At 37.2% G+C, this 12415-nt stretch overlaps 1 protein-coding gene across 3 annotated transcripts in view; it reads left to right on the top strand.

The window, feature by feature from the left end:
- acsl1b (acyl-CoA synthetase long chain family member 1b) overlaps positions 1-12415 on the top strand; it is a 39405-nt gene that overhangs the window by 21100 nt on the left and 5890 nt on the right. For all 3 annotated transcript variants that reach the window (XM_022672021.2, XM_022672019.2, XM_022672020.2), the window contains exons 4-13: positions 1464-1528; positions 1993-2094; positions 3573-3672; positions 3866-4041; positions 9096-9128; positions 9249-9300; positions 9413-9486; positions 10019-10096; positions 10198-10332; positions 11328-11462. In XM_022672021.2, coding sequence (XP_022527742.1) covers positions 1464-1528; positions 1993-2094; positions 3573-3672; positions 3866-4041; positions 9096-9128; positions 9249-9300; positions 9413-9486; positions 10019-10096; positions 10198-10332; positions 11328-11462 — 950 coding nt within the window. The remainder of the gene's footprint in view (positions 1-1463; positions 1529-1992; positions 2095-3572; positions 3673-3865; positions 4042-9095; positions 9129-9248; positions 9301-9412; positions 9487-10018; positions 10097-10197; positions 10333-11327; positions 11463-12415) is intronic.

Here is a 12415-nt window from a genome sequence, read left to right as displayed (position 1 = left end):
TAGCTAGTTAGCTAGCTAACAGAAACTGAAACTACTAGCGATCTTTTTTATGCTTGTTATGAAGCATTCTGCCATAAAACATTAAAACTACACGTTAATCTAAGGTAATATAATGCTTGTTCTGCCATCTTACCGGTGATTCTCATACACCTACGCTCTGTGTGGGTCTGACGGTAAGTTCAAACTGCAGCGGCCACGGTCGCTTTGGGCAGTGGGAGGCGGAGCGAAAAACGCTTCGTGCCGCTGCAGTGTGAACTTACCGTGAGGGGTAGGGCCAAGGGAAGAAATGGGATTGGACCTTAGAATCGATTTTGGGACATTTTAAATCGATTCTGAATCGTAGTAAATGAGAATCAAGATTCTTATGTGAATCGATTTTTTGGCACACCTCTAGTTACAGGTATACAGTAATTAGCTCTTTTTGAGTAATGTTCTAATCCATGTTATGACAAGAACTACTCAACTAAATAAAAAAAAAATACTGAAATAAAAAATAAAGCTTAGTCAATCTAAAACATTTTATAAACTTTAAAAGTATCTTCAAGTGCAGTCACAAAGACCATCAAAAATGTTATCTCATCATAAGCTCTCATCAGATGCTTTTCAGAAACCAGATAAAAGTCACCTTAAAGCTTCACAGAGTATTTTGTTTTGTTTAATACTTCTAAGTTGCTACATGATTCCTTATGTGTTCCTTCATAGACTGAATGACTTCAGTATTCATTTACACACATCAATTAAAACATTGACCTTTTCACTGGTACTCTCCATTTTTGTTTATTTTTAGTTTAGTACATACATTGAACAAAACTGAATCATCTGGATTTATGAAGCATTTTTACTTATATTTAAATGCTTTAAAATCTGACTTTTACTAAAAGTTCAGGAAGTTCAGGAAGCTGTAAAGTTTCCATTTTGGTGATATGTTTTTCTTATGACAGCGACAACATTTATCATGGATTTGAATAGAATTTTCTGAAGAGCTCACCAATAGGTGGCCTGTGGGCCTAATATGGTGACTACATAGTAATAATAGTGACCACTGAAGGGATTGTGGCTCTTTGCGTTGCATAAAGTGACAATTCTCTCTGGCCAATCAGTGCTCTGCAAGGATTGCAGGTCACATAAGATACCCAGTGCCAGATTTGCCTAATGGAAATCAAAAGAGCATCAAGCTGTGTAGATACCATGCAGTGAAAATGCACTCATAGAAAGGAACTCAAACACTTGGTCTATTTATAATCACTTTCTTTATATAAAATTGCAAACATACTGCCTATTATTATTATTATTATTATTATTATTATTATTATATTATATTTCTGATATTAAATTTAGTAAGGGCTGAGGGAAATGTAATAATGTGTAAGGCCTGTAATATCATATTAACAATATCAAATAAAAAGCTGATTAGGTTAGGCTTTGTTTGTTAATCTCTTTTCTGTTTTTCTTCCCTTTTATAGATAATGGACGATGCTTAGGGGCAAGAAAGCCAAAGAAGCCTTATGAGTGGCTGTCCTATTCAGAGGTAGGAATTTGTGAGATATTATCTGCCCAATTTCTCAAAAATCTTATGATCTCTCTTTCTGTTCTCCTCTCTGTCTTACCCATCATGCTGTACACTGTTTCTGTCATTTATACTCTACTGAGGGAACTTAAATTATTCACTTGTAAAACAGTACTCTGTACAAGTTTTAGCAATTTTAGATTAGCATTATAAAGCTACTGATATGGGATTTAATACAAATAATCTGTGGTTAAATGATGTTAATTCATTGGCGCTGGTGATGGATTTAACCGCACTCACTGGGGTTGGGGGTTTATTTCACCCAATTTTACCCAAGTATTTCTCACTAGTTCACAATATCTCAACTACTTTCTTTAGAATCAGTTTACTGTGTTTATGTTTACCTGCATCAGTTCTAATGGAATCTCTGTGTGTTTCTGTTCAGTTACTGGTTTAAAGTATTTTGTTTGGTGTTTTCTTCTCAGGTTGCAGAAAGAGCAGCAAACCTGGGTTCAGCACTGCTGCACAGTGGCCACTCAAAAAACACTGACCAGTACATCGGCATCTTTGCTCAGAACAGACCAGAGGTGAGACTTTTCTACAGATTTAAGCATGCTACAGGGTTACAGTGTCTAAAACATAAATATAACCATTGAATTTACTATTTAAAACCAGTAGTCAGCTGTCTCAGGTTTTAAATGTGATATTTATTTAAGAATTATATATTTTTAAATGTTATAGTTTGTTCTTTGTAAGTACATTCTTCTTTGTTAATACTTCTGCGTTGCTTGAGCTTGCCGTAGCTTGGCGCACACCTCCCCATATTTTTTTCGCACTATAAGGTGCACCGATTATACGTTGCATTATGCAACACTAGTAAGGAACAGGAGTGTCACCATGTTTTCCTTCTAATTCAGCAGGTCTCACCGCTGGGTAGTGAGACATGTAAAGCTAAGCTAAATTAAGTAAACAAAACTGTAATGCTAAAAAAAATGTTAACGTACACAGATTTCTCCCCTGAAAACTGTTTATTGGGGTGAGTAAAGTGCTTATTTACAGTAAGCTTAGATTTCCAGATTTCCTCTGGGTGCTGCAGTATTAGCATTAGTGGCTAACTGCAGCTAACTCCAGCAGTGCTAGCCGGGGTCAGCAGCAGGCAATAGGCAGATAATTCTCACCTCTGAACAGCAAAAGAGCTTGTGTGGTTGGTGGGTAATAATACTAAAGTTTTCTCCAGTCTCTGTGCTGGAGAAACTTCACTGAAACTCCTGTATAATGCTACACTTTAGGGGAGTGGCTTTACTGCTACTTAATACCTGACTGGTAAAAGTCATACATTAAAGGATTTTAAGTGTGCCTTAAAATGCGGAAAATATGATGTGCGCAACGCGGACAGCCGCACCCGCGATTGGTCCGCTGGGCCTCACGTTCCTGCCCACACATTCTTGGCTGACGGTCGAAACAGCAGAGCCACTGATACGCGCACACAGAAGTAAAACGTGCTCCTCTGCGTAGCACACTCTCGCTCAGTACGCGTAGACTAGGGCATAGATTCAGCACAGAAGTATAAATTGGCCTTAAGAAGGATTCCTGGAGGAAACAAGCAAACAAACAAACCAAAACACTAAAACTCTGCTTTTTTGGCTCATTTTTTCAGCACTGTCAAATATTCACAGTACCAGAATATTATAGCATAGCTGCAAAACAGTAACCAAAAAAACTCTATTCTCTTATGATGTCCTGATAAGACACATTACAACCAATTAAGACTGTTTAATTATTCCGAATGACAATTATATTCCTTTAGCAGTATATTAAAAACACTGGTCTTATTTTGCAACATGTTAACCTAACTGGTTTATATTCTTTGAATGCCTTTATTAATGGAAACACCAACAGAAACACCACTATTGATTACATAGTTTATTTGCATGTTGGAGCCCCTCAAAAAAATTAGAAGGTATTTCAGTTATGATTACAAATGATAGGCATCCATATGAGCAATAACATCTATTAAAGACCTGTGAGGAGCTGTAAAGCTGATTCTTTATTCTTTTCTCCGCAGTGGACCATTACAGAGCTGGCCTGCTACACGTACTCGCTGGTAGCCGTTCCCCTGTACGACACGCTGGGCGCTGAGGCCATCGACTACATCATGGAGAAGAGTAGGTCTTTTGTTCATCAATAGTGGATCTGTTTCAGTGCAGTCTACAGCTGCTTTATATCTCACTTGTGGTTTTACAGTACAGATTTCTATCTTTTGAGTGAATATTCACATTGTGTGTGTGTGTGTGTGTGTGTGTGTGTGTGTGTGTGTGTGTTTTTTGTGTGTGTGTGTGTGTGTGTGTGTGTGTGTAGCTGGTATCTCCACGGTGGTGTGTGATGTGGCGGTGAAGGCCGGTCTACTGCTGGATGGCGTATCAGGAAAGGCTCACTCATTGCGGATGCTGATCGTAATGGAGGAGATTGATGCAGCGCTGGTGGCTCGAGGCCAGGAGTGTGGAGTGAAGATCATCAGCATGAAGGAGGCAGAGGTGAGAGGAGGATCAACACAAAACCTTTATGTTAAAGTCAGAAGTATGATCAATCCATTATACAGGCAGCTAGGTGAATCCAGGAGTCAAGACTGCCTTGCTTATGGGCCTAGCATGCATCCCTTCTGCTGCCCTTGTACACTACACTGCAAAATGCAAAAAATCTTAAATAAAGTTAATTAATAAATACAGGTACATATTAAACAATTTGAATATCATTGAAAAGTTGTTTTCTTTATTTCAGAAATGTAATGAAAATGTTTTTGTTGATGATTATGGCTTACAGACAATGAAAACCCAAAAACCAGTGTCTCAGAGAATTAGAATATTACATAAGATCAATTGATACTTTTGGCAGTGTGCCAAGTCCTGCTGGAAAATGAAATCAACGGCTGTATTCGAAATGGCATACTACATACTACTCGCGTACTAAATCTGCCTAAAGCTAGTATGCAGTACGCAGTATGCGACCAAACTGAGAATCTGTAGTGCACTACAGGTACCCGGATGGTGTACTACTCCGCTCCGATTTCGCAGTGTGCATGGAGAGCTGTCTTCGTGGTGTACTGCATCCCAACATGCATTGCGGCTGGCTCCTCCAGCTCGCTTCAGAAAAAAAACAAGATGGTGGCGAGTGCGAGAGATTTTGAAATTATGGAAATATATATATTTTTAAATTAAGGGAATTATTTTGGAAAGTATCGGCTCACCGCTGTCGAGCCCCTCCGCTGCCGCGGCCGCGCGCTCTCCGCGGCCGGGACCCTCCGCTGCCGCGGCCGAGCGCTCTCCGCCGCAGCCGGGACCCTCCGCTGCCGCGCCGAACACTCTCCGCGGCCGGGACCCTCCGCAGTGTGCAGCAACATACAGTTTTAATAAATTATTCTGTTATTTTAATAAATAATGTCCTCAGTTTTAATAAATTATTCTGTTATTTTAATAAATAATTACCTCAGTTTTAATAAATTATTCTGATATTTTAATAAATAATTTCCTCAGTTTTAATAAATTATTCTGTTATTTTAATACATAATTCCCTCAGTTTTAATAAATGATTGTTATATTAATAAATAAGTCCATCAGTTTTAATAAATAACTCTGTTACTTTAATAAATAATTCCCTCTGTTTTAATAAATCGTTCTCTTTATTTAATAAATAATTCCAATAAATCGTTCTGTTAATTTAATAAATAATTACCTTTGTTTAAAAAATTGTTCTGTTGATTTAATAAATAATTCCCTCAGTTTTAATAAATCGTTCTCTTTATTTAATAAATAATTCCAATAAATCGTTCTGTTAATTTAATAAATAATTACCTTTGTTTAAAAAATCGTTCTTTTGATTTAATAAATAATTCCCTCAGTTTTACTACATATTTTTCTTTTAAATAAGGGAATGATTTGAATACAAATTAATAAAATTGTTTCACTTGTGCAACGTGTCTCATTTCTTTTATAGTTGAGATTGTGTAAATATGAATAAGAGTTTGTTTAAATGTTTTCTTCTTGATGGTACTTACATAGATGAAAATAGTAATCTACTAAAATAAATAGGAAAACGTATTTAAATATAACTGGAACTTTCTTGGGTTGTTTCTGTTTACAACTCACTGTGAGGAATTCGGAGCACTACAGAGGACTGACTGGTGTGTCATGGGGCCATGTAGGGTACTACAATCAAAAGTGTTGCAGTACCGAATACTACATACTGGGCAGTGTGTAGTATGCAGTACATACTAGTGCAGTATGCAGTACGCAGTATAGTAGTATGCCATTCCGAATACAGCCAACATCTCCATAAAAGTTGTCAGCAGAGTGAAGCATAAAGTGCTGTAAGATTTTGTGGGAAAACAAAACTGCACTGACTTTAGACTTGATAATAAAACACAGTGGATCAACACCAGCAGATGACATGTCTCTCCAAACCATCACTGATTGGTGGAAACTTCACACTAGACCTCATGCAGTTTGGACTGTGTGTCTCTCCACTCTTCCTCCAGACTCTGCTCCCTTGATTTGCAAATAATATGTAAAATTTACTGATGATCAGTGATGGTTTGGAGATGCAGTCTCCAGTAGGCTGTTAGTGGCTTGTAGAGTTATATGATGATGTACTGTGTGCTCGCGTGGTTTCCTTTCTATGTACAGAAGTACAGAAGAACTCTGTATATCTGTGACTTTGCTGTCTCGCCTAAAGGCCCCCTTATTTGCATTTGCTCTGTCTGTGTTGTGTCTGAATCTTCTGCTGCTTCCTTCCTTCCTTCCTTTTGCTCTCTCTTTTTTTTTTTTGCTTTCTGTCACACCATCTCACACAAACACCACAGCTCTTCACCTTGCTTAGTTACTGTGTTCATTCAATTAGATTGGATTCAATTCAAAAGTCTTTGAGAAAGTACGAGTACAAGCCAGTGATATGCAGTTATCATCTTACCATAAGTGCAAAGTAGCGAACATGCAACTTTTTTTGCAAATAAATATGATTTAGAATAAAAAAGGTTAAAAACAGTTTAAAAGGGAAAAATAAATGAGGATAAATAATTGCACTATATATGCAAACAGTGGTCATAAGTGAGCAATGTAGAGTCAATTTTGGGATACATTTATTGATACACAACTATAAGAATCTGTGTAGATGTTCTGTGCATGTTATTACAATTATACAATAATTAAAATTATTTTTGTAATTGTAATTAAATACATTTACAGTGCAAGCAACAATATGTTTATGTATATATATATATATATATATATATATATATATATATATATATATATATATATATATATATATATATATATATATATATAAAAAAAATACGTGTGTGTATATGTGTGTATATATATATATATACGTATTATTTTAGTTCCATCAATTTACTTTTTGGTAATTTTGGTGTTATTTTAGTCCTCTATTTCTTTAATTGTGCTTATATGTTATTATTTTAATTATTTATCTCTTCATTTTGTTGCTTTACATTTTGGCCTGCCTGCATTTCCTTTTATTCTGAATTATTTTATTTCTAATGAAATAAAATATATATATTTTATAATTTTTAAAAAATAATATTTAATATTTAAATAATAATTATTATTATTACATTTTAATATTGTTTGCTTGTGTTATAATTTTATAATTTTTCAGTCCCTTTAATTTTGTAAAGGCTCGGCTGTATTGAAAATGAGGGTTACCCTTAATGTCTTACCAAATTAAAATAAAGGTCGATTGATTGATTGATTGATACAGTAATAGTGAATATAATAGTGACATTATAATGGAATGTGTTCCTATAGTACAGTGAACAGTAATAATAAATATATAATATAGGGCTGTCCCTAACGATTATTTTTTAAACGATTATTCTAACGATTATTTTTTTCGATTAGTCGACTAATCTATTCATTGAGAAACATATTTAAATAATTATTTTACGTTTTAAAGCAAACGATAAATTACTATATTTATATATAATAACAACAACAACAACAACAACACAAGCCTACTAAACCAAACCCCACACTTATAATCACTTACATGTACAGCACGTTGTTTAGATCTATAACGCTAAAAATGGATAAGCTCCCATACACCACAACCGTGTGTTGCACTGTTTTCTGTGACCGCTAGATTTTGTGACCACTGGCAAGTAGTTCTCAGCAGACCGGTGCACTGGCCGATTCGAAACGTGTTCGTTTCTAATGTTTACCCCGACTGGCCAAAACGGTTCAGTTTAGGGCTGAGGGTAAGGTGTAGGTATAGAAAGCTTCCGTTTTGCCAATGAACGCTCATAACCGTGAGCACTGGTCACAAAATTCCGACGGTGACAGAAAACGGTGTGACACCGCAGCGCCGACGGCGCTAGCTAAAATAACTTAAGGCAGCTAGCTTAGCTAAACACCTGAACTTATGAATAATGCTACTGTTTCCGGAAACTGCGAAATGCCATGCACAAATATAAACCAAAAATGTATAATTTCTGCCTGTGGCAGGTTTAAAACCTTTGGTAGACAGCCTTAAGTCTTTTTAAGGACACCCGCGGAGACCCTGATGTAAACGGTAACTTACTGTGTGACCCTGTTGACATAGTGCTCCTGGATGTTTGCGCTTCAAGTGCTCCTTTTGCACGTATGGCAGAGGACCACATTGTTGCCCTTTTGCGTGAAATGCTCCCAAACTTTAGATGCCCGCTGGCGTTTTTTTGTAGCTGGAGATTGCTCTCCGGAGTCCAAGCTCTCTAGAGCTTAGATTCTCTGCCCGAACCCGACATGACCCGAGGCCCGCCCGTAAATCCGACCCGGGCTCCAGAAAATAGTCCGAGATGTAGGCGTCTGTTTTTTAATTATATTTTTATTAAAAAAAAAAAATAACGAAAACTGAAAGTGAAACTAAACTAATTTATTTATAAGCGCTGTTTTCACTACCGCAGTTCTACAGCGGGGGTGTTGTGCCGATTCTGTCCGCGAAGCGGGAGTCAGATTCAGCAGAGAGTCGGATTCGGCACAAACGCGGCGGCACCTCGCGGTCCGCGGTGTCAGTTGTAAGCGCTCGCGCTAGCCGCAAAATACGGCAGAAAACACTGAGGGAGCTGCAGAATTATGAATGGGACTAGAATATGAGCACGAGGGGATCAAAGAGAACCTTCACCTGTGAGTAGAACAAGCAAATCTCTCTCTCTCTCTCTCTCTCTCTCTCTCTCTCTCTCTCTCTCTCTCTCTCTCTCTCTCTCTCTCGCACGTGAACTCCTCCGCGTTTGACTTGCAGAACTGTGTTTAGCTGTTCTTAAAAATCATTTTAATTAAATAATAGTTCTATGCTTCTATGTTACCGTGTTAATTAACATAATTCTGATCATATTTCGCTCATTAAAACAGCCCGAAAACAGCCAGTTGGAATTTTTGGGCCCGATCTAACCTCTAATACTCTCCACAGGCGCCGCCATGTTTACGACGCGCCGACGCACGTTATGCAAATCGATGTATTTTTGTAATCGATGACGTCGATTATGTCGATGCGTCGCCCCAGCCCTAATATAATAAATTATTTCTGTTCCTCTTTGTAGAACATTGGGAAGGCCCATCGGCAGCAGCCTGTGGTGAGTTTCTCCATCTGCTCTGTCTGTTTCTGATGTCCGTTGTTGTTGTTTGATGATGAGGCTGTGTTTCTGAAGAGTGGGCGTGGCTTAATGATATTTGTTTTTCTTCTTGTCCTGCAGCCTCCTAAGCCTGATGACATGGCGATTATTTGCTTTACCAGTGGAACCACAGGTACTGCGTGTGTGTGTGTGTTTGTTTACGGTACAGTTGGTGTATGAGAGGGTTATGTGTGTTCATATCAGTGTGATCATTATTTTGACTCTCTCTCATTTTCATTTTTCAGGAAACCCAAAGGGGGCCATGCTTACCCACAGGAATATTGTATCCAATGTTTCTGCCTTCACAAAGATTACAGAGGTGAATTAATCTTTAAAAAGCAGTTTTAAAGACTTGCAGCCTCTTTGACACAATGTGAATTATGTTATGTTGTTTGAAAAAGTGTCATATCCTCCTGAGACCCGGACATTTGCTTGGTTTGCATTTTAAAATTATCCATGCCATCTGGGATCAGAAGGACCGAATTATTCCAAAAATAAATAGCTTTCTATGAATAAACGTAATAAGTTTCAAACAAAAAAAAATCAACAAGAATTTTTACCTGGACTGGCTGTAGAAACTTTTTGACTGGGATTCCCACCATCTTGATTTCAATCATTTGAGCATTATGTTGTCATGTAACCTCTAGATGGTTCTGGAGTGCCCCTATATAAGGCCAAAGGCTCTACTTAAAAAAAGAAGAAAGTATTGTGCTGCAGAGAAGCAGAAATGTGGTGTCCATATATAAAAAAGTGTCAAAAAAACATATATAATCCAGATCTGTTGCAGAATCATTTGTGTCTAATCTGTTTATGGTGAAATATAACAGTCTGTATCTGTCCTTGCCTTCTAGACCAGCTGTCCCCTCAGCCCCAGTGACTCACACATCTCCTACCTGCCGCTGGCGCACATGTTTGAGCGGGTGGTGCAGGTATGGACGGAACTAGCAGCTGAAGTACAGAATGTTAAATCAACTTAAAGTAAACCCAAAGCTGCCAAGATGTTCAAGACATGTCATGTTTATATTTACAGGGCGTGCTTCTGGTCCATGGGGGTTCTATCGGCTTTTTCCAGGGAGATATCCGCGTTCTGATGGACGACCTCACAACCCTGCGGCCCACCGTGTTCCCTGTGGTGCCTCGCCTGCTTAACCGCATGTTTGATAAGGTTTGATAAGCTACGTTTTTTGTGTAGAATGTTTCAGAGACATATAGACACGATGTACTGAGATTCATACTAGCAACTGTTTGGCCGATACATTGTCCAAGAACTACTGTGATTATTACAGTTATAAACAATAGCCAGACATTAAGATTAGAATATAGAAAGATATGTCCCCTAAATAAATAAAACAATTAAAATAAAACCACTGTTTTAAAGAAGTTAAACATGCTGGCTCATTTATGTTAATGGACATTTCTTGCCAGGTAAATACAATATTAAGGCAATATTAATGTCAGCAGAAATAATTAAGGTTTATATATTCATATATTGCACAATACATGATGTTATTATTGTGACATATAATTGGTAATTATCAATTATTAATGTTGACGTAGAGGCTATTTAAGCAATAATGCACAAGAGGGAGTGCTATAACGTGTAATATTGGCCATTATAGTTTCATTATTGCTGTTTATTAAAATATTTTGAGTTAAAAAATATGAGAAAAAAACAGTCTATACGATCTGTAAACTCCGCGAGTTAAAATAGTTCCATTGCGGCTCTGTTTGTAGCTGCGCTGTTTGGTTTGTAAGCGCTGCATAGTTGCTAGATTACTTGTATGTGGTGGAGTAATACAGGGAGAGCTTCGGTTACAGAACATTACCGACTGATAACAGCACTCATAGAACACCTCTCAGCCAATCACATTGCAGGGTCAGAACTAACTGTGATATAATAAATATTAGAAATGGAGCAATATGGGATTTATGGGACAAACTTTGGATCTACATTTATCTGGATTAGCATTACTAAGCAATATACTATTAATTTCTAGGCTGAGGGGGTCTAGAGAGAGGGACCATATTCATTTTGTGTTATGCATCCTTAATCTATGCATCCTTACACTATAATTATGTTGTAATCTTGGTCAATAAACTGTATTAATATGTGGTTTAAAGGTGCAAAAACTTGATAAGCTATATTTGTATGTGTTTTAGATATACGGACAGGCCAACACTCCTCTGAAGAAGTGGGTACTGGAATTTGCATTCCGAAGGAAGGAGGCGGAGATGATGAGCGGCATCATGAGGAGAAACAGTTTTTGGGACAAAGCCATCTTTAAGAAAGTTCAGGTAATGATGTGATTTTGTGTAAGAATGCTTTATTTAAGCCATTTCCTTCCAGTTTCATAGAGGTGGAGATGACACTAAACCACCACAGCCAGTTCATTAATAGAAAAATAGTTAATGCACTTTTTGTGTAGTGCACACAATTTAGTTTGTAGAAGCCACTGTTTTTATAAAGTATTTAGTGCTTTTTTTTATTTTATTTTTTTATTTAGTTACTATTCAGGGGCAATGAACTATGAAAGGTTTGCTGCTGTGAATAATTGCAAAATCTGTTGTTTTGAACATAATTCAATTCAATTCAACTTAATTGTCATTATACAGATGTCGTTGTACTGTTATATGTTGTACTGTTATACTGTTGGGCTGGATCACTGGTGCAGAAGGACATTAGTGCAAAGATGGACATAGTGCAAGACAATAGACAGCAGACAATGCAGATACAATACAAATGAAAAATTATATATATTTATATTTATTACTATTACTAACTGTAGATAATATGTAGTGCGCCGATATAATAGAATGTTGGGTATATTGTGGTGAGTTATTGTGTGTAGAGCTACACTAGTGTGCAATGCATGTCACACAATGGAGCACTCTCCGAGACCAGGATTAAGCCTAGTCTTTGATTACACAGCATTCTGAATAGAGATTTTCTATTTACAGAAGATCATAGTCTAAGACTAGGCTTCATCCTTGTATGGTAAACTGACTCAGTTTATTCAATATAGCTCTCAGCTGTCCATTATAAGAATAAACAACTCGTATTTTGAATTGATCATTTTCATTAAGGATACGGCACCATAAAGAATATTGAAATGGTGACTCCGTGGTTAGAGCACAGGGTTATAGATGACCAGATTGCTGGATGATGACGGGATACCCCCAGGTTTTCCGCTCTTGATGGGTGTTTACTCGTTAGTGTGTTTGTATGTGTGTTTCACAAATAGGTTAAT

Source organism: Astyanax mexicanus, chromosome 2 (genome assembly GCF_023375975.1).
Source record: "Astyanax mexicanus isolate ESR-SI-001 chromosome 2, AstMex3_surface, whole genome shotgun sequence".
Lineage (NCBI taxonomy): Eukaryota > Metazoa > Chordata > Actinopteri > Characiformes > Acestrorhamphidae > Astyanax > Astyanax mexicanus.
Note: the sequence above shows the minus strand (reverse complement) of the source record. Positions and strands in the feature narration are given on the sequence as shown.